Genomic DNA, 23,107 nt, shown 5'->3' with positions numbered 1-23,107 from the left:
AAAAAAATAACAGGTTTTTTTTTTTTTTAATGGGTACAGAAAGCTTTCTTTAAGTTTCATGTGGCTCTGGTCACCCTTAGAATAGAATTATGGCTGTAAAAATATGAACTCTGTTCTGTTTACCAATTGGCTGGTATTCTGCCTCTTGATGATGTAGTTTAACTGTGTACTGGGTTTGCACTAATGATGCTTGCAAATTATGTAGCTGTTCTCTGGGGATACAGGTCCTAGACTTTTCAGACTGTAGGTTATTTTATAGCATCCTAAAAATAGTTGGTGAGGGCCATCCAGTTGTATCTGAGCTGCCTGCATGTTAATACTTCAGAGATCTTCTTTCTGGATCATAACATACAGCAGTACTCATGAATGAACACAGAAGTATGGGAATAATGTCATGAGTGCAGCTGTGTGAAAAAAAGATTCAATGAACTGTCATGCTTACTTTCAGAAAAGCAAGATTATTGCCAATCTTCTAAGCTTGTCATGAGGGGGGCAATAGGTTTATCTGGGGAAAAAAATAACTATTTAAGAGCAACATTTAATTATTTAAAAGTTAAATTCTTGAAAATTTCAGATAGGAATTCAAAATAAAAGTTTAATTTTAGGCAGTTGTAATATTGTCATCCAGATGTGCTTGCTGAAAGCCAAAGAAACATAGAGCTCTTTTAAAATATATCTCAACTTGCTTGGAAGTATGTTCTTTCTAAGTGATGGATGGGGACCTCTAACAGCACCCTTGGCTGTTAAAACCCCTCCTGTAATTTGGGTTAGTGGATGCTTGGTGAGGAGATGAGGAGGATGTGTCAGGGCTGTGCAGGGCTCCCGTGTGCCAGTCTTGCTCTGCTGGGTGTCCCTGGGTGACTCTGGAGCACTCTGGTGAGGCTTCCCAGCCTGGCCACGGTCTCTGGGCAGGTAGTGGTGGAGGAATGAGAAATGTGGAGGTGGTCTGATGCTGGTGCTGCAGCTACCCTGTGTGCAGCCCTGTGTCTGCACAGTGTTCCCTCCCCTTGGGAGCGTGGTGCTCCTGCCCCTGCCACCCCAGCAGCACTGCTGGACTGGCCTTGGGCCACCTATCCTTGGATATTGGTTACCCCTTCTGTCCCTCCCTGAACTGGTGGTCTCCTCCAGCAGAGGAATACCTGATTGATGGGTGGTGATACCAACATTACAGATACCTGCTGTAGTGTTGGCAGAACCAGCTCTCCACAGCCCCTCAGGGCACCAGTGGCTGCCCTGGTCCCTCCATGCTGGTGGCCATGAGCTGCACAGGCAGCCAGCCGGGATTCAGGGATTCAGGAATTCAGGGATTCAGGAATTCAGGCACGGGCAGCGAAAGCCAGAAAGCCAGCACTGGGCTTAGGCTGCCATCAAAGCCACCTCTCCTGACTGCTGCTTCTAGGTGGCACTAGTTTAACAATGTAAATTCATTTTAAAGCAAGCAACAGTAGCTTACTTGGCCCTTAAAAATGGCCACCTGGTCAGCATAGTGTGCTGTTTTTGAAATTAATTGCTCAGGGTTTTTTACTGTAAGTAAAGTCTGCTAATACAGTCCTCTTACGTATAGATTGAATTTTCAAACCAGTGTTGAAACCTTCTTGTTACTCTCCTGTTACTGTCCATTAAGTATGTGATAGGAACTTTGAAAAATCTGCCCAAAAATTTTGAAGATTAGAAGTTGCAATTTTTTAACCGTGGTCATGACAAAGGAGATGTTAGAGAGAATAAAACCAAATTGCACTTAAAGGGTGGGTTATATGTCACTGAAGTGGATTTCTGAAAAATGTTTTCAGTTCCAGATATAGTCCCTGCTTTTTCGTCTTTCCAGCCTGACCACCTCAAATAAAATTGTTATGTCTGTGTCAAAATGAATTTTGAGAGGGTCTGAAATATGTTGGAACTGATAAACAGGCCTTCTATGTAGACATTGATTTCCTTCAATTGATTATTGACTGCCTCTTATGTGGCTTGTTCCTCTTGGCCAATTTAATACTTTTTGTTCAGATTATGAGAAGCCATTGAGGCCTGTCTGAACAGACAGAAAACTTTTGTCAGGGAAGTAGATAAAAGCAAAGGATGAACTTCATTTGAAATTTATAGTAAACTCAAAATTTCACTGTGAAAAATTAAGTTAAATTGTTTTTATTCATGAGCTTCTAAATTAAATACATCAGATGTAGTGCTTTGAAGTGATTTTTTTCTTTAATCCCCCTAACTCTTAGAAAGAGACTAGATAATCTCCCATTTATTGCAATGTAAGGCATATTTCAAATACACGAGACAGTTTATCTCTGCTAAGTATGAAAGTGCATTTAAAATTATTTTTAAAATGCTAGCATAACCAAAAAGCCCTAATTATATTTATATTCCTCTGGCTATTTCAGTGAGAAACAGATGGCTTTTTAAAAGTACCGTTTTTGCATGCAGTGTCCTACCAACTTAAACGGGAAGAGCTTTATATTCTGACCCCGTAACTGAGGTCAAATCACGTTCTCCTCAAGGCTCCCTGTGCTGCTTTGTTCAGCAGAAGGGTTCTGCTCCACAAATCCCTCCTCAGTTGTTGAATTAGGGAATTGCAGTGTGCAGTACCATAGCTTACATGAACTGTAGGCCAGTAATTCCTTCTCTTGGATAGCAAATGAAACCTCGCATGTGCCCACTGTTACATTATGTAACTGTGGGGAATATATTGCTTCCAAGCAGTGGTGGAAGTCTCTAAGAGTAAGAAAACAGTATTGAAAATAGCAAGTTATTTTTTTATAAAATTGTAATGTCCTTACACACAAAGCTTGGGCTTGAAGATATTTTATTTAAATGCTGTTGAAACACAATGGAAACTTCAGTGGGATGTGGGAATTGAGCCAGAGTTGGTTAATTTCATGTTTCATTTTATTCTAAATATAATAGCCATATGCCTAGTACATGGGACTGAAAATAAGGATTTCAGCATGCTTAAAAGTCTTCTGTGAAAGCTGAAAAATATTCTGTAAAGATGTATGTTATCAATACCCTTTTTTTTTGCATACAATAATCTTACTGTAGAAGTGTATCCTGGATATAATGGGCTTTTGCTGTGCTGGAAACAGGACAGGTAGGTTCACAGGAGCTGAAGAAAGGATGATGGGATTTGAGCCATGTCTGTGATTCAGAGTTGTTGGTAAAATTAGTGTTGGCTCAAGTGGGATGCTTGTTTGGGAGAAGCAGTTCTTAAAATAAGTGACACTAACCAAAGTGAGGCAAGGTGTAATAAGGAATAAGCTACAAAATAAGTAGCAACAACCTACATGTGATTATCTTGCTTAAGCATAGGTAACACATGTTTGTGTCATACTGCACTATACCAGTGATAAGGAACATCTGTACTCTTTGTTCACACTGCTGATTTGATTTTTCAAATTTTCAAATGTATTGACATGATATAAACTTTGAACTTACCACTTCAAAGTTCTAGATTTTTGTTTTTCCTCTTCTCAGCTGGGTAGTTTTCTTTTTGACAGTGTTCTTGTACAAATTGTGAAAGAAGGAAAATATTCACAGCTGAGATCATCTAGAAATTACGAAAATTTACTTGTTTAATTAGTGGGGCGTGGGTGGGGGACAGAGCAAAAAGATGTAGAAAAGCTGTAAAGTTTACAGAAATAATCACTTTCTGAGTCTACAGGCCAAGATTTTGAAGGGGTGTATGATTCTGTGTATTGCCAGTCTAGGTGCTAAACTTGAAAAAGCATACTTTTACTACTCTAAAGCATTTCACAGTACGTACCTGGTACTCAGGCTTTATTCAGACTTAAAACCATTATTACAGCTTTAGTATTTGAAGTACTTTTCCCCAAAAGGCAAAGTAAATTATTCAGAAAATTCTATCTTGCATTTATAAACCAAAACTTGTTGCTTTCCATTTTAATCAATGTTTTAATTTTAGAATATTTCAAAATGCTGTAATTAAATTAGGAAAATTTTATTTTGGGCTAATGCATAGTGACTGGACTACATTTCTGTCATGGATTTACTGTACTTGTTTCTGAAATCATCGTGAAAGAAGTACTATTTTAAAAAAGGCCTTGTGGTTCTGACTTCATTTTTATAGCAGTGTGAAGAGTAGGTTTTCCTAAACTGGTTTGTGCTTGCAGAAAATTCCTAGGAGTAATAGTGTATGACTACATGTGGTTAGTGGACTTTGAATAGTAACCACAAAATACAAAATGCTCAGTTTTGCAATGAACTGTCAATACAAAAGTCAGGGCTTTTTAACTTTCTAGTCTATCAAGTCTATGTACCAGAGCAAAGTTTGAAAGCACCTTGAGATTTAATTGTGCATTTGCAGTGAAGTAAAAGTAGTTTATTAATTCTAAAACCTGAAATTATGCGTATACATCCTAATGCATTATAAGAAATATTTTAGTTTATGTGATTTTTATGCAGTAATTAAATTTTGACATTTCTAGAGTTAATCTCCTTTATGATATATATACACTCCTTTATGTTATTTACTAATCTTATTTAAAAAGGGAACATTACCTATGGAATAATGTACCTCAATTTTATTGTAATGATTTTACTGGTTACCAGGTGGGGTGGCAGTTGAAAAATTTGGTGAATGCACTACGAGAGGATCCGAGTGGTGTTATCTTAACTTTGAAAAAGCGACCTCAGAGCATGCTTACCTCAGCACCAGCTTTACTGAAAAATATGAGATGGAAGCCCCTTGCTCTGCAGGTAATGAAGCTTAATCATAAGTCATACACCATCATTTTAGCTATAGATTATCTCAATGATGCTTTATTGTGCTTCATCCTCAGCAGCATATAGATTTACTCTTGTATATTTTGAAAAACTGTTTCTGAAATTATTTCTCTGTGATTAGTTCTCATAGGCTTAATTTGAAATTAAACCTGTTAGAACTTTTCAAAGTTAAGAAGTAATCATCCCAGTGTTCTAAAATGCAGAAAAGTAGCCTCAGATCATTTTTCTAGCTAAAGAGAGACAAACATTCTTCACAAACTGCTAACTTTTAGTTTGGTTTCTTGTGAAGATATCAGTACAGTATAACCTCAAAAAAGAAGGAAGAAAAAGTTTTGAGTTCTCAGTTTGATTACTCATGTAGTTACAGGAAAATTTATAAGGTGACTGGATTCAATAAACGCCTTGATCATCAAAATTTCCTCATGTAAATAAAGCTGTACTTGTGTCAAAGTTGTCCTTGAGATTGAAAGCTTGCACATACAGAGGCACAGGATGTCTGGCTGGGCACATAATTTTAGTAAGCTTGCAATGTGCTGAAAGCCATGGAATGGTTTCAGAAAAGCTTTCATGTTTAACTCCAGGATAAAATGTCACTGTGATGGATTACTCTAGGAAATAAAAGTTATGTTCAGACTGATGAAGGCATGTAACTAACTGATGGAACCAACAAATAATCCATTTTTCCATTCAGTTCAGACAGAATACTGTTTAGAAATTTATTTTGTTTGCATAAAGAGTGCATTCTTTGAGACATTTTTATTACCACATTAAAAATTCTAATTAAAAATTAAGTGCATATGAAAGAGAAAAAAGTTCTGCAAAGTTTGGAAAAAAGGAAAATGGGATAAGGAAATGCCACTGCCATTATGTGTGATCTTATGCCATTTGATATGTTAGAAGATACACAAAAAAACTAATGCCATGAAGAACTTCTTTCATATGTGTGTGTGTGTATATATATATGTGTGTGTGTGTATAAATATATATTAGAATGATGAAATGCATCATAGTTTTTGAAACTAAGTTCTAAAATAATTTGGCATATTGACATATTTTGGCCTTTTGCAGATAAAGAGCTGAATACACATTCAATGTAATAACATTCAATAAGAAATTAGTATCTGAAGATAAAATTGCAAATCTGGATGCATGAAATGAGTGTATGAATGTCTATATTTGAAGGCTGCACTTTTTCCATAACTTCAGAGAGAATATAAATGCAAATGTAAAATACACATCATTGCTTTAAATGGGGTTGAATGCTTTCAGTCTAAATCCTGAGTTTGGGTGAGTTTGGTATTTCTTCAGGTGAATTGGGCCATGCTTATAAATACTCCATTTGCTTCACTTTATCATTTATTACCAGAATAATTACTCTGCAGACCCCACATCAAAAGTTTCTGACAGGTACTTGGGCCTTATTCAACTGATCACACTTTACACCTACTATGTAAATACCTACATGTCATTCAGATTTATCATTTAAACTCCCTTTGGCCAGCAGACATGCATTGGTAATTACTGATTCATTCATCTTGGCCTGTTTTCAATTGATCTACCTTAGGATACCATGAATTTGCCCCTGCACATGTCTCTCTCTCTGCATTTGATAATAAAGGGAATCTGGACAGCTAGCTTGAATGTAGATTATCTGTGCTGGATGACATTGACCCTAGACAGTGATTTTCTGTAATCTTACACATTTGGGGAATGGAGGGCAATGGGAGTATTGGGGGTGGGAGGGTTGGTTCTTGCTGTTAGCACAAAAGATATAAATATTTTCAAGGCTGATATGAGCACAAATAGAGATACTGTTAAACACTGCAGATAATAATTCTGGTATCATGATGGTATTATTCTGATTTTATCAAACCCGACACCAGGAAAAGGCCAGAACCTTATGTGTTCAGTGGGCATATGTGTGTCTGTTGTAATTTATAATTTTAGTGTGAGAAACACACTTTTTTGAGTTTTCTTAAGTAGGTGGAGTGGGGTGAAAGCTCCAGGGTGAAGTGCAAACTTCAGAAGATGCATAATGTGGAAATTTCTGTTGATTTATGCAGATCAGAGTTGAACAGATGTTAAAGTCAACTGATGTTAAAGTTTAAATGTAGCCTAAGTGTGAAATCATACTGTATATTTTATCAATAAACATCAAAAGAAGTTTGAGTGCAGCATAATTTTATAGCTGTAAAAATATTAAGAAATTATGCTTATTTAACTTATTGTCTGAAAAAAAATTCAGAAAATCTTTAACAATTGTAATTTGATGCTATGACTGGTCTGGAATTTCTTATGTTCCTGATTCTCATAAAGGGGCTATTCTTTGATAAAGTTTGGGATGTAAAGTGAGAGGAGAGGGAGGAAGTTGATAGCAAACACCAAAAAATCTTAAAGGAAACCAGTGCTTAACATCAACTTTGAAAGCAGAAGAGGTTATGGTAACTTGCTTTCCCATATCAGAATGTCTCGAAATATTTGAGAATGTTACAAATGTGCTGTCATTCCAGAGTTAAGTTAATTGAGCTGTATGTATTATTCAGCAGACACAATCTGTAAGGAAATTGTGACTCAGTAATAATTCTGTTAAAGTGCAAAATATTCAAAAGTTATAGAGTGAGATATGGGAAGGAAATTCTGATAAAATGGGAAATAGAATAAGCAAAAAAGACTACTGTGCTCTTTTTGTTTCTGCAAATAGAGTGAACACAGGGAAAATGTGGTGTCACAACTTAATCATATTGTAATGAGTGAGGTGGGAAGGTGAAAGTTTGCCCTAATGTATGGATGATGACAAAATCAGGCTTGAGTTTTTTGTATTCATCCCACCAATCAATATGTGTAACAGCTGATGCCATAGGTGTAGAAGGTAATTTCAGCATATTAAATTAGGAGACTCATTTATGTTAAAATTTACATTGTGATGTTTAAATTGAGAGCCGTGGAAACTTCATTTTAGCTTAAAGTGAGTAATATGGAGGCATTATTGGTAAATGGCATTCAGCTTGTTCAGTCTATAATCATGTTTAAGAACGTGAAGTTTGCCCTTTGCAGCTCCATGACAACCTAGACGTAGTGCCAAGATAACAAACATACCTGTGAGCTGGGGAAGTGCTCGCTGAGTGTCCCAGCTCAGGCTGTGTGCAGGTACCACCAGTGCAGCGAGCTGGTTTGTGTGTGGCTGACAGGGTATCCTAGGAGTTAAATTACAAACTGATACTGAAATGTTTAAGAGCCTTCTGCCCACTCTTAGTGATCTAGATTAACCATAGCCAAACATTCACAGTCTCCAAGTGTGGAAGATGCTTTTAGATCATTCAGATATTAACTGGTTTTTAATTGGCATAAATGCTTCTTAGAATTTTCAGCTGTTTACTTTGAGCAGCTCTACCTTCGCATTGCAGTCTTGTCATGAGTTAGGAGTTTAATGCAGGCTATATAATTATTAATTCTTAATTCTTTATGAGTTGAGGTTTTTTTTCCTTTTTAGCAGAAATACATTTATTCTTTTCATAAATATTCTTATCCTTAGAATAAATATGAAAGGCTAAGGGAGAGAAAGAAAGAAGAAGAATTATGCATCTGGTGTAGCTGTCCTGAAACTGAAATTGAATGGCTTGATGCACAGTAAAATAATAGAATTAGCCTTTGGCTATACTATGCACCATTACATAATGAGTTTGTATTTACAAGCGCATTAATTCCAGCTCTAAGGTCAATCAGTACAGAAATAAAAAACTCCTTTTTTTCCCCCATTGTGTCCTGATTAAAGAAAGTGCTGTTTGGTTGGTTGGAGGTTTTTTTTTTTTCATGCTTGCAGTGAGTTGATTGTCTGTTTTAATATCCATCAGTATCCAACCTCTTACTGATAATCAAGGTTCTCCCATGATGCATTTTAGAATCATGTCCAAATTTGTGAAGTCAAGGGATTTTTCAGCCTGTGTTTTTTGTTACTACTTTTGAAAGAGTTGAATTAGGCAGCTGTGGCCTTGGGGAATTTAGTGGTTGCCTTTCGCAAAATTGAAGGTATTTATTAATATGGCATTGTACCATAAATATTATGATGTTATGCCTGCAAAACAAAATTAACTAAATTTGCCTTTCAGTTACTTTTTTTGATAGTCTGATTCATTATGTGAGAACCTAGAATGATATTGCAGTTTGCAGTATTTGTATTTCTGACTGCTACTGAAAATGGTGAACAATCCAATTAACTTTAACCTTTAATTTTTTTTTATTTTACTTTTTGGACATAGAGGTGACTTTATCTTTGAACTCTCCAAATTTTTGTCTGGTTCAAAACCTAACAAATAAATTTACTCTACTCTAGATTGTCTGTTTTATTTCTCCTTTCCACTTTGTGTTATTTTGAGGAGGTTTCAAAGGAAGGCCCCTTGAAGTGCTGTTTGAATAAGAGTGGAAAGTTCAATAGAGAAGATCCTCAGAGCACATGAAATTTTATGTAAGTTGCTGTCAGAACACTAGCAAGAATCTAGCTGCAAAGAGCTCCTTTGCCTTCTGGAGAATGCTTTGTTAATTACTCAAAAGAAAATGGACTTTATTACAGTGTGGAAGACTCTTCATCCAGTTCTTTTTCAATACAGAAAAGGAGTGCTAGAGCAACATGTGCCATGCTTCGATTAATTTGGAATACACCTGCTGGTGTCGGTGGGACGGCTCTTCCTCATGGCAGTGAGGCAAGTCCAGCTGCCAGCCACATCTGGTGTGTTGACTTGGAAAAAAACCTTCTGACCCCTCCTTCACCAAGCCCTTTTAAATGTCACCTTTCGTGTATCTTTATAGTTCACTGTACTGTTTTGTATTTGATTAAATTGTACTGTTTTAAAAGCACCTACAGCTCAGTATCTGTAGTTTTTTTAACAGTTTGGTTTGGATTAGATGTGCATCATATTTCCACCATTATATATTCATCTTTTCATTTTAATAAGAAGCAGCGACAACAATACCAAGTCCTTTGAAAGAAAATGCTACTTTTATTGTTCTTCTGTATATTTTCTTACTTGATTATATTGGCTCCTTCATTCATCTAGACACAATGCTATATACTGTTTTCATCATTTATGACTAGAACTAATAATCCTACACTTTTAATTATTAACTTTGAATAAAATACTAACTTGTTTGCTTTTAAATTACTTAGTTGTCTTTTAACTGCATGGGAACTGGCATTCTTTGTGTGCTGTTAAAATGAACTCTGATTGAATTAGTTACAGTATCTCATTACTTTATGTCATGATTGTTCTTATAAAAAGTTTAATTTATTGGAAATGTTTTGTTCAATGTATTGTTGTTACTTTGATCCAATATGAAACATATATTGGTAGCAAAATCTGTTTATTGATGCAAATACTTTATAAAGATAATATAACCTAAATTTTTTTATTAGTTTTGTTTATGTTTTGAAAAATTGTATGTCTTTTTCTGGAGCAATGTTTCTCAAGCTTACATTGCAGCTTCCAAGGGACTTAATGAAAGATTCAAAGAGTTCTAAGATACATTAAAAATAATTTTAGATAGTATATATTAAATATTGACTACGTTCATTGTTTAGCTAGAAAAATCAAAAAGAATATGCTGACTCATTGAGACACCCTCGGTTTCTTCAGGACTGGGGGTGTGAAAAGCAGCAGTGGTTCCTGTTAGCAAGAGGGAAATGGTGACGACAGGGCAGAGCCAACCAGGGACAGAAGAGAGGGGACTTGTGTGCTGTCAGTCAGTGCTAACAGGGATTTCCTTTTTCCCAATGTCAGGGAAGCCAAGCTGCTGTGGGTGAAGACGGCTGGTTCCCTGTTCTGCAGCCAAGCAACAGTTTAGGGAAGGCTCTGTAAAGGGTAATGCACCTGAGGGAGGCTGGTGCATTTAAAATATTTGAGAAATAGTACTCCAAAATATATTGAATTACAGATTTTGTGTCTGTCATTGTGGATTAAGATCGATACAGGGTGATTTTTTAGGTTGTCCCAGTTTTAATATGTAACTTCCAAACTTTCTCTGTCAGGTTTTTCCCATGGGCCAAGAATTCAACTCTTCAGACCTGAAAATATTTTAGTTTTATTGCTATTTCAGCAATCCCACTTGCCCTGGCCAAAAGGAACTGCAGCAGGAGAATCTCTGCTCCTTGGAAGAGAATTAAATCAGTGATAGCACTGATCTCCAAGGCATCCAGTTGAGAAATTCTTGATTGGAGTTGCATGTGGTTTTGTGTCCAATGTGCCTGCATGTGGCCCACTGAGTGGCTGCCATTGAAATAGAGAACTATGTAACCTGGTTGCTTGCACATGACCGGATTGACTTGAACTGTTGAGGTCTCTAAATTTCAATGCAAAATACTATGTAGATGTACCATACCTCTAGGCCATGTTCTGAGGGCTTGCTTTTCAGCCAGAGGGGTCTGAAGACTTTTTCATTCTGTATATAAAAATGAAAGCTGAACTTCTACAGCACAAGGTGATAGTTACAGCAAAGCATTCAGTGTGTTGAGCTACTGCCAGGAGAGACCATTTAAATGTTTTTACCATGTAAAAACTCTTACTAAGCTACTGATTTACTGGTGTAACCATGATAAATACTGGGGGTTTGTTAAAAAAGGGGTGACCTATTTTTAAGTTAGGATTTCCCTTTTTTCTAGTTAGTTGACTTTGTTTCTGTGGAAATAAGCAGAGAGTTGGGTTAGGCAATGCAAAAGAAATATGGAAAATACATGAGACATTCTAGTATGTTTTGGGACAATTCTACAGGATTGTGCCTCCACCTGGATTGGATTGGATTATGATTTCTGTCCCCTTGAGAGCTCCAGGTGCTGTGGGAAGGTGATTTCACTTTGAGAGTCACTCAGAGTGTCCAGTTACACTGTCTTCACCTCTGACAGTGTCTGACTGGGAACCACTGGCCTTCAGTAAGTTGGATAGCTTGTGGCTTTCTGTGTTAGACTGAATACAGTTTCTTCCTCTTGTACTCACTGTTTTAACCACATTTTTGTAGTAAAAGATGTACAAACCCAAGCTGATTTCCAGGATCAACCAGCAAATTGCCTGGAGGACAAACTGACTTGTGTGTAAGAGCTGTGTGTTATACCAAACAGGTTCCTCAGACTTCAGCAATATATATACATATACAGATATATATTCTTTTTTCCACACAGAAATTAGGGCAATATCATTAAAACTGAAATAGTTGCAGCCAGGTATTCTAGGCTGTAACACACAGCAAATTCTTTCCCTGTGTCCTCTAGCCCTGCAGCAGCTTGTCAGGATCACCAGAGACACATCAAAGTCTTCTCAGTCTAGAACACTCTTATGCTTGAGTGATTTTCCCTACACAGCATAAACCATATGCTCATATTGACTGCCACCATTTCAGTCTCTAAGTCCTCCTTTCCTCTTAACTCTTTTCATGCAAATAAAGTAAAGGCTTGTCTTCTTTAAGTGGAGAAGAGCAAGCCCTTCTATACAGTTTGTCTTCCTTTCAGAGCTTCTGCTGGTACGAGCCATGAGCAAACAGCTTGGGCTTAACAAGTCTAAACAGGATCTAGGTCACAAAATCCTCTTGGTTTACAATGAAAATTAATTCAATAGGCTACTCAGTGAGCCACAAAGTGTTATTGTTACAGAAGTGCAAGGTATCAGAAAGTAACAAACGCTGTTGTATTAGTGAGTGGTTCAAAAACATCTATGGCTACAGTGTCACAGATGAAAATTTAAAATATAAGATTTTTGTTTCTCTGAAATAAGGAGGGGGGATGTTTAAGGTGTTTTTTATTGTTTTGGGGTTTTTTGACCTGTTTTTGCCACCAATTTAATTCTTATTTTTGCAGACTTGTCTTGTTTTTAGTGGTTGTAAAGTCTTTTACCTGTCTGGTTTTTTTGTGTGTGTCTTTCTCCCTTTCTTCCTGTAAATACTGGCAGTCTTTCTTTGGCCTGGCTGTAGAATACTCACATTAACTCTAATGAGGAAAGAAAGAGTTAAGCAGTATCACAGTTTATAGGAGACAGATTTTGAACATTCAAAACAAGAAAGCTTGGGTCAGTTTATAGCTGTTGCTCTAAAGGTGGACTTGCAAAGCTTTAATAAGACAATTTTCAGCATGAGTTTTATGATGTTAGAGCTACATAGCACCTAACACAGCTCTGTTCCTAAAATAAGGCAGTAATTGGCTAAAGGATGAGGTTCCCTAAGTGATATTCATTGTTCCTATATACAGATTGTAAAAAAGTAACACAGTGGTGGCGCCCTTGGCTTGATAGGCGTAGATGTGTATCACTTATCATGAGCTGATGAATGAGCAACATTCTGGCTATGTCCCTGCTTTAAACTTGTAGGGTTTCCTCCTACAGTGTCAAGATTAATATCTAGAAAATCAGAACTGATTATTCTACACAAGAATACCATTTTGGTCTGTCATAAAGTATTGGTAATAGTGCTTGGGAGGTGGATCTTTCTATGCACCCATTCAGTCCACCTTTAGAGCTTCTCTGCCATCAGTACGATGTGAAATGTTTGTGTCTCCAAGCAGCTACTAAGGTCAGAAATTGTAGATAGTGAGCTGTATTCAATCCCAGCACTTCTTTATTCAAGGAATAAACTTCCAAAAAGATGGAGGGGAATAAAAACTCTTCCAAAGCAAGACTCAGTATATTTTAATATTAGATTCTTTTTAGGGTGTATGAAGATACTTTTGTACTTGCTCTTCTACTCTTTCTTTTTCTACTCCGTGAGTTTAGCTATCACACAAACCAAGCCACTCAAGACTTTTATTTTAAGACAGATGTGTTATTAAGTAGACAAAAACAACTAGACTTTTCTTCTCATTTGATTTTTATGCATCTGTGTAGACAATTGGAAAAATCTTGTGAAAATCTTGTGAAAAACTGTGATTAAGAGGAAGGATCCTATCTGGACTGGAATGATAGCTAGATTGCATGATTATTTTGCAAGGAGGGGTACAGTTTATTTACCTGTGAGTAAATGTTATTTTGTGAGGAGTGCGCCCAGGGGAATGAAGAAAAATAATAATCTTCAGTTGATTCTCTCATAGTGCATGTGCTCTGAGGATGCAGTACCTGATTTAACAGCATCTGCAGGCATAAACTGAAGCTTTCACAGTTAATTCTTAAGCTGTAGAGCAGATGGGAGGACTTGACATTCAATTTAATGCCTACTTATGCACCTTTTGCTGTAAACACTAGACTTTTTCTTTACAATGTTAGTTTAATTAAGGAATTAACTGGATTCTGTATGTTATTTACTTGTTAAGATTAGTAGCTCTAGTAGCTCTAGTGATCACTAATTTTATGAGCATTGGCAATAAACTTGCTTTGCTAAAGGGAAAAAGATGTAATCAGAGGAGTTAATTTTATAAGCACAATACACATCCATTTGTAGATCTGCCTTCTTAACATGGGTGGTTTTTTAGTCAGTTTAAAAGCACGCAGGATGTTAGAACTTCTATTTCCTCAGCTTTCTGAACTATATTCTGGTTTTTGCTTTTACAAATAAAAAAATACAATATATAAGGATAATCATGATTATTTCTCTCTCTCTCTTGAACCAGCCTCTTATTCCTAGAAGCCCTACGAGCAGTGTTGCTACTCCATCCAGCACTATCAGTACACCTACAAAAAGAGACAGCTCTGCCCTGCAGGATCTCTACATACCCCCTCCTCCAACAGAACCTTATGTTCCCAGGTAAAAAAAAACATTTCACTGTACAATTTGATATAAAAAATGTCTGTGAAGTAACTGACCATTCTGTTCATACCTATTTTATTAGTCTGCCCTATAGATAATCCCATATTAATACTGTATTTTGCAGGTAAACTGGTTATTAAGGGTAGATGTGTTGAATCAGACCCACAATATTCTGAATCGGTGTCTTGTCTGCAAAATGGACAGTAACCTTTAGAAAAGGTTCAGCACCCTGTTTTCTCAAATATGGCCTAATCAATTGACTGCTGTAGTCTCATCCTCATTCAGAAGAGCAAAAGTTACCTGAAACCCTGAATCTGTAACTAGGAAAGGAGCTCGTTTTTGTCCCCTTGCCCAATAATCATGATGCAGAAAGGAGTCTGGGGAGTTAAATGCAAGAAACTTTACAACTTCAACAGCAGCACTGTTCAGTCCTGCTATAGTGTTTTCTTTTTCAGATATATTTGTTTAGATAGCATTAAAGCAAATTTCAGGTGTGTGTTTTACGGTGGCCACTCTGCTAGACTGTGCAGTGACCCTGCTGTTCCCTGTCAGTACAGCTGCTACTCTGACCTGCCACCTGGAAGAGGCATTTTCATCTCTCCCAGGTCTCTGGACTTGCTGAGCCAGAAGAGCAGCAGATCCTCCTTGCAGAATCATTAGCCTACACAACTACAAATGATTCCTCATAATTCCTTAATCTACACAGATGTTGCATTCCTGAAACTCTGAGAGAATTATGGCCTACAAATAGAACAAAAAGTGGCTACCCAGAGGTCTAGGATTGTATTTAAGAGGAATCAGAATTCCTAAAGCTTCCATGATCTTAGACACAGGTTAGCAAATGTCCAGTTAATGTATTTTTAAGTTACTTCTTGCTTTTCTTTTAGTTACCTTTCTTAGAAAGGTTATAAGGGCAGCATGTACTTTCTTGGACCTGAGTTTCTCGTAGCTGAGTTTTTCTTAGACTTTCTTATCAGTAACTCCTCTAGCCAGTTAAGAAGATGTGTGACCTGATACTGGCAGGACTTTCCAGGGGCTTGTCCACGAGTGAGGTATATGGCAAGTTAAATTGCCTGCTGGGGAGGAGAAATTAAGATTCTATGATAAATTCTTACTCTTCAGAGATATGAAAAACTCTCCAGGGCAGAAGTGCGGTTTTGACTTCGTGAGGATGTCAGAAGCCTTTTGTGAAGCCTTAAGCTGTGTCCCTTGTTCCTTCCTTATCCTTGCCTCATCTGTACCTGGCTTGGTTTCTATTTCTCAGAGAAAAGAAATAAAGTTATTTCAAATGTGACGTGTATAACCTAGTTGAACTTACACATACTCTAGTTTAGTATAACTATTTTTTTCTTTTAATTAAATGAGAACATTCTCAGTCACCACACTTGAATTGTGCACAGGAATCACATATGTATTTTACTTCCCTGACAACAGTTCTTTGTTATGCTTACATAAGAATTTTAAGGACTTGGTTTTCAGAAAATCTACAGAAAAGCATCAATTTATTGAATTTATTTAATTATAGTCCATTAACATTAAAAAAGCTGGGGGGAAGTAAAACCCAACCAAAACAGTCTTAGGTGTGTTTCTCTTTGACTACAGTAGTCATATGGTAAAGACATAGTGCTCCTGAAACTATACTATCTTAAATAATTATTACTTTTGTACTGATTCTGGTTATGTTTACCATCACAAAAATATTTCTATTCGATAAGAAGTGCATCCTAATTTTTAAAATATTTTTAGTGAACATTCACTACTCTTCAGTTTTTGAGTTCTGCTCTATAAATAGAGATCTTCCAAATGAATTTTGATTATTTTTAATAACATCTCTTAAGTCATGATAATAATGTAGTTGTTTGGACCAATTCAGATTAAATCTTATAATACATATTAGTATAAGCTGTAATCTTGTAGAGAGGTTAAGCTTTGTGCATTTGATTTTTTTCATCAGCTTAATCTAAATGGGACTCTTCTTGATTTCACCTGTCACATAGGATGCAGTGTTTCTGAATAATTAGTTTGGACATTTCATCAGGTTTTTTGTCCATGATTAACTATATTAAATCATGTGTATATTTTGGATTTTATCAAACTGCTCAACATCTCAGTTTCTCAGTTTGTTGTTGCTGTTCTAAAGGGAAAAAACCAAACAAACAAGCCTCCTTTTGTTAGTGGAATAGAGGAAAAGACTTGATGTTTTGATGTGAATTGTAAAACCCAAAGCCTTTGTGCTGATCCCCACAGACAGTACAGCTGCTGACATATCCTCACATGGATGGCATTACAAAAAGGGACCAACACTTTTCTGTGTGCTGGTTGTGTGTTAGTGCCTGCTCATATCTATCAAGTACCTTTGGGGATGAGAACTGGAGCCCTCATCTCTAGAGGGCTGTGCCAAAGGCTGTGTGCCTGAGGGCTCTGTACTTAACTTCATGTTTGCAGTAAAGATCCCTCTAGGTCAGGCTGCGCTGCCTTCCTTGTGCCAGCCCCTGATGGTGGTTGCAGCATTGATTAGCACCTGGCTAATGATTTATGTCAGTCTCCATCAGTTACCTGCTGGGGTCCCCAGCTCTGTCACCACAGAAAGTCTCTGTGACTGGAGGGGAGCCCACAGCCCTGTTGGGGCTTCACCAGCCTCTGGGAGAGCAGCTTGCCAAAGTGAGTGTAGTGACCACAGCTAGAACTGACAGTGGGGGTTTGTGATGCTGCACTGTCACACTGAGGCAGGATGGCCTCTTCTCATCCTTCATTGCTGCCTGGGCCCCATGAGGAGGCTTTGCCTGGTCCTCAGATGGAGTCTCAAGATGCCAGGTGAAGTAGGGGTCAGCATGCTGGCCAGCTTGGAACTCACATGGAAGTTCACAGGGGCTGAAGGACTCCAACAAGAGCATATGGCCCAGCATGTCTCTTGATTACCTCTTGAATACCTACTTCTCTCTTGACTACCTGCATTTTACTGCCAGAAATGACTGTCTGATCAGGTCTTTTGCAACCATCTCCAGGCAATTCTAGAAGCACATTTATTAGATGAGTCCTAGATGGTTCATCTAGTGCAAGAAAGGACTTTAACCCAGCACAGCTTGCTCTCTGTCCTTTGAGTAGTTTCCATTTTCAAAGAGTGGGGCAGGGCTGCAGGAAAGCAAAAAGATCTTGGGAATCTGGCACAAAGTACAGAGTGAGGACTGTGCTGGGGTAGCAGCTGATAAGCAGGTGAAAATGGATGTACCTATACAGCTTCTAGACCTGAAATGATTGTGCAAGGCTCTCAGGTGTCTATATGTCTTCTGTGCCTAGTTCTTCTTGATCTGGGGTAAAGTGTAAGGAACCAGATTGAGTTTGCTGATGCTTGCCATGTAGCCATGTAAAAGTATCTGATGTATTTAAAAATGCAAGTATAAAAATGTTAAGGCCAACGTCATTCCTCTGCACTAAATCACAAAGTGCAAGGTTAATGCCAGAAAGAAACAAGAAAAATAAAAAGAGTGACTGCACATCCATTTTATCACTGTAATTCTTTTCAAGAGAAATCAATGAGATGGATAAATCAGTAAAGAACTAAACAAACAAATGTGTGAGGTAACTGGCATATAAATGCATGCATATGTATATATGCTGTGTGATCCTGATGTGGGGTGGATTTCATCTGTTTCAGTCTATGAAATATTGACATAGGCCCATGGTTATTGCAATATTCACAGTATGAAAAATCAGTGTCTTATCTCAATATATTAAAACTTCTCTTTTTAACTAAAGGGATGAAAAGGGAAATCTCCCCTGTGACGATGTTGGCAGACATATAGTGGGCAAACCAGTTCATACAGGATCTGAATCTCCAAACTCATTTCTGGACCAGGAATATCGGAAGCGCTTTAATGTGGTTGAAGAAGATGCAGTTTTGTACTGCTATGAGTATGAGAAAGGAAGAACAAGCGGTCCTGGAAGGAGAGAGAGCACACCAACATATGGTACAGCATTGATCTCATAAAGATAATCACCATTTGTTGATTTTAGGATTTTCATGCATCTGCTTTTGTTTTTAACCATGAATTTTTTTTCCTGTGGTCATTGATTTTGCTGGGAATTCAATACTGCTTTAGTCCAGTTTCAGCCTAAAAGCTTATTCTGCTATAGGGAAGAAAAATACTTACTATGATAGGTAAATCCAGTTAAAAATTGATGGGTTTTCTGAATCTAGGTTCTCTTTGTGCTATCAGCTTAGTTTTCCAGACTATGTTTCAGCATCATTTTATTGAAAAAAGCTTATACCAGAAGCTCATTACTAACTTATTTTTTACTAAAAATACAGAATGGATATTTTCTCTCATTATAAGGGCAAGACTTGAATAAGTTTTGGAATTCAGCTTTGGGAAAACTTTACTAGGTATAATAACAATGAAACCCCTTCAGATTTACCAAGAGATGACATGCTGCTTTCATGCTGCACTGCTCTCTAAAACTCTATAATTTTTCTTTAGTCCCAGAATTGCTGTATGACGGTTGACAGTGGTCTTTTTTTTTTTGTAATACTGTATTAACCTCCTGTAACTTCCTATATTGCAGTATGTATTCCTGTATGGCTTTTTACATATAGCAGTTCATCTTTGTTTGAGATCATAGATTGTTTAAGAAGAAATTTTGCATGTAAACACACGTGTATTCATGCTACATCCACATCTTGGATTTTGGCTTATTTAGGATGAGAATTCAGAAACAATTTCTGTTAAGACTTTTGATACTCAAATCCTTGTATCCAGCTTATTTTACCCTTGAAGCTGTCAGAAGTTTTCCTTTAGTTAGTAACTTGATCAGCTTTGGACTGGGAGAACTGGTTTTCTGCTGCCAAGTATAAAATTGTACAGACATAAAGTTGTTAGGCTATAGACGAAAATGAGGAGAAAATCTCATGGCTTAAAAAGGTATTTTGACTGCTCTAGTATTAGCTGAGCACACACTTCAATATTTTTTCAACCTGCCTGCTATGTTACTTCAGTTTTTAAAGTGAGCACAAGCTGTATGTTAGAGTTGTTATAGCAATCCTGTCATCATATACCTTTGTGAAGAAAATAGATGTAAATATATGAATCAGCATGGATTTAGTACATAATGCAGCCAAGCCCCAGACAACCAGCCTGATAACTTTGATATAAATTGAACTTGAGCTGTGTAAAGTATCCTCAGGACCTGGAGCAATGTGCTTGCACAACATGAAAGGTTGCACTTTCAAAAAATGTACCCTTTCTATACCATCCTGCTGAGAAATCTTCAGTATCCTTTTGATTTCAAAGCCTTTTCAAGTGTTTTCTAACCATGCCTATTCTGTGCAAAATAACTGGTACATTTTCAAAATGCATATATCAATTTTATTACTCCAGTGTTTCAAATGTTACAATTGGTGGCTGCAGTCAGTTCCATTAATAGGGATGTACTCACTGCTCCAGACATTAAAGTTTAATACTGATGTTGAGAGTGAAGAACACATTTCTTCTTCAAGGACTGCTGAATCCATTATTATGTTATAGGATAGCTTTTTCAGCCTTCTTTTTCTGTTAGCAGAAAGGGTCATAAAGACATGGATCAAAGACTCCACTGAAAATCAGTCATTATTTAACACATTTATTTTACAGTCTTTCACTTTTGATCGCACTTTTTTTAATGAATTCACATTGTCAAGTCCACTTTCATTTAAGTGTATTTTCTAAAAATATTACCATTTTAGCATTAAATTCTAGTTTCTCACATGGCATTTGTTAACATAAGGTTTGTGGGTAGGCATGACCTTGGGGTTTCACAGAAATCTGGAAAATGACAATAACACTCTTCTGGCTTATGGTCACCCATTAAAGAAGGTCAAGGACAATTATTTCTCTAGGTCCCAGGCCTAGAGAAATAATTGTTTTCAATATGTACTTACCATTCATTTTGTGATGTGTCAGTTTTTTTACAAAAATTTTCTGGGTTCTCCTTCATGAGAGGTTAATGAGGCCCTCTGTAATTTCTTTACTGACATCTTTTAACATTTTTTGATGATACTAACAAAGATATTTCTCTTTCATGCACTTACTGGCTTCAAACTCTTCTACAGTTGCTGCTAATTGGCCTTGGAAAGCTTCTGTTCACATGCAAGATAAAAATTTCCCTGAGTGTCCTCCTCATGGAAAAGAAGTTAGGAAATTAATATGGGCTAAAAACAAGATTGTTAGGTGGGGTAACAAGCAAATGAAACTTGAGTTTAAGGAAAGAAATAAATTGATCATCGCAGTTTTAATGCCAGATACAAAAGCAGGTACTTTGAGCAGCTGAAGGTTTTTCAGAAAATTTGTTGTTACTTTTGATAACAATCAGATTTTAACAATCAATTTAGTAGCTTTTCTATTTTATTAAGTGTGCAGTTCCTATTAATATGATACTGTGTGTTCAGCCTCAACAATGAAAAGAAGGTTTTCTTTCTATGAAAATAAACTGTTGAGAGCTGTTCCTGATTAAGTAAACATGAGCCAAATACATCCATCAGGAAATGACTTTGTGCATGCTAAATCTCACTGGCTTCAATCAGGCTTAAATATGTGACCCTAAATAGTAAAATGAATGATAAGTGAAAAATTTAAAATACACGTGATTTTCCTGGGTAGTGATGTATTTGTGACCTGATCCTGTGGTCTGTACAGAACGTACAACTTTTTTGTCAGTTTTTTTTTTAAAAGACGATAAAAACTTTTACCATTATGCTGCCTGCATGGTGATGGTGTGCTCTCCATGCACACAGAAGTTCAGCAGGGAGATGGACATGCCTGAATATTTGTTTTCATTATAAACATGTATCTTTTTTTTCAGTGTATCATGGATTTAATCTCAAAAATTAAGGACTTTATGTAGGGATGCAAGACTTTTATGTAGGGATTTTCTGCTAAAATAATTAATAAAACCTTTGAAGTTTTTGCTTTCAGCTTTGCTACTTTTAAAATAAAATTATTTACTCACTATTTGAGTTTGTGACTGGTAGATTGATTCAAAAAAGAGCAAGGCCTGATCTTGTTGGGAAAACATTTTGTTTTCAGTCTATCAGATAATATGCCATGTGCTATGATTCTCTGTTTTGTTTCAGTACATTATTTACCTACACTTTGTTTCAGTACACTATTTAACTTGCTAAAGAATTTAGACCACTCTAAGTGGCCCCACTGAGTTCCATATCACACTGATTTCACTGATGTCTGACTACATATGTGCAATCTTTAAACAGAAATCATAGTTTACAGCATTTTTTAAAATCAATTCAGCAGCTTCCAATAAAATTCAAAAGATTGGATAGTATACAGCTATTCTGTTTTTTGCAGTCTGAAGTCAAAGTGAATTTAGTAATGACAATGTACTTTTTTATGTGGATGAGATACTACAAAATAAATTACATATAGAGGTTTTTCTACTTCCTTTCTTTCTTGGTTACTGATGGATCATGTAAGCTCACCAGCAAATATGCTATTTGTGAAGGTACTTCAGTGATATGCACAGGTTTCTGTTACCAGCAATTCACATGTGCTTTAAAACAGTTCTCCCATGTGTGTGCCAGGGGCTTCCAGAGTAAGAAATAGATCCTACTCAGTGAAAACTGTGTTTGTCAGTGTCACATGTCACTCCAGTGGTGATTTTTTAGTGCACTGAATTTATTTTCTAAACTTAAAAAAAAATCCGTTAAATACTTAGCTGCTTCTTTTCTGTTAAGGAAAACAAGACTCCTGTCTTAACCTCTTGTTCAGAGGCAATGCTGGATCCTCTTTCATAAGCCATCCTGTAGAATAGCAGTTTATCACATAATTTGTTCTTTCTTCTGAAGAATATGGGGTTAATGCTGCCTTATGGTGCATGATCTCAATTTTTCCTCTATTTCCAGGGAAGCTGAGGCCTATTTCTATGCCAGTAGAATATAACTGGGTGGGAGATTATGAGGACCCCAATAAAATAAAAAGAGATACTAGGAGAGGTAAGTAATCTGAACATATCTTATACAAGGCATTATAGGTTTTATCTTCCTTAAAATATTTCACCATCATTTTGCTGCTTGCTTAGCTGTATGTGCTTGGGAACCTGTTTTGGTATTTTCTTTATTAGGTATGCTGAATTTTTTGCAGATTTTATTTTAGGATTGAGGAAGTTGGTTGGAAAACATTCTAGAACAGCATGGGATTTACTTCAAAGAGGATAAGTTCTTCAAAATTTTGGGTTGTGAGCCTTGGATACTTAACTCCACATATGAAATAATGACCTCTGAGATTGCTGTTATCAGCCAGGAACAAGATGTTGCAGTAATGGTAGCTATTTCTGTACAATATTAACTAAATATTCAGTAGGGATCAAAAAAGGAAACACTTTGGAATTATTAGGAAAAGAATACAAGACCAAATTTAGAAATATTCTTATGCTGCCATGTCAGTTGTTGCTCATGCTCTGTATGTGCAATTCCAGTCTCTTACTCTCTTAAGAAAAATATGGTTAAATTCAAGGTTTAGGAGACAGCAAAAACTAAACAGGTGCATGAATTGACTTTTGGACTGGGGTCAGTTAAGCAGTCATCATTACCATTATCAGTTTGGGGAACTTAAGTAGAACATAATAAAGGTTTATAAAAGCTTGTGTAGAATGAAAGGAAACAGTTTGTCAG

At 36.7% G+C, this 23,107-nt stretch overlaps 1 protein-coding gene across 7 annotated transcripts in view; it reads left to right on the top strand.

Annotated features, from left to right (window-relative positions):
* The window catches only part of CNKSR2 (connector enhancer of kinase suppressor of Ras 2), a 205,760-nt gene that overhangs the window by 106,314 nt on the left and 76,339 nt on the right, over positions 1–23,107 (top strand). For 4 of the 7 annotated variants that reach the window (XM_015625115.3, XM_015625089.3, XM_015625071.3 and 1 more), the window contains 4 exons: positions 4,567–4,713; positions 14,312–14,445; positions 18,205–18,416; positions 22,340–22,429. In XM_015625115.3, the coding sequence (XP_015480601.1) occupies positions 4,567–4,713; positions 14,312–14,445; positions 18,205–18,416; positions 22,340–22,429 (583 nt within the window). The remainder of the gene's footprint in view (positions 1–4,566; positions 4,714–14,311; positions 14,446–18,204; positions 18,417–22,339; positions 22,430–23,107) is intronic. The other 3 variants (XM_019006570.2, XM_015625107.3, XM_015625098.3) reach the window with 1 other exon arrangement.

Source organism: Parus major, chromosome 1 (genome assembly GCF_001522545.3).
Source record: "Parus major isolate Abel chromosome 1, Parus_major1.1, whole genome shotgun sequence".
Classification (NCBI taxonomy): Eukaryota; Metazoa; Chordata; class Aves; order Passeriformes; family Paridae; genus Parus; species Parus major.
Note: the sequence above shows the minus strand (reverse complement) of the source record. Positions and strands in the feature narration are given on the sequence as shown.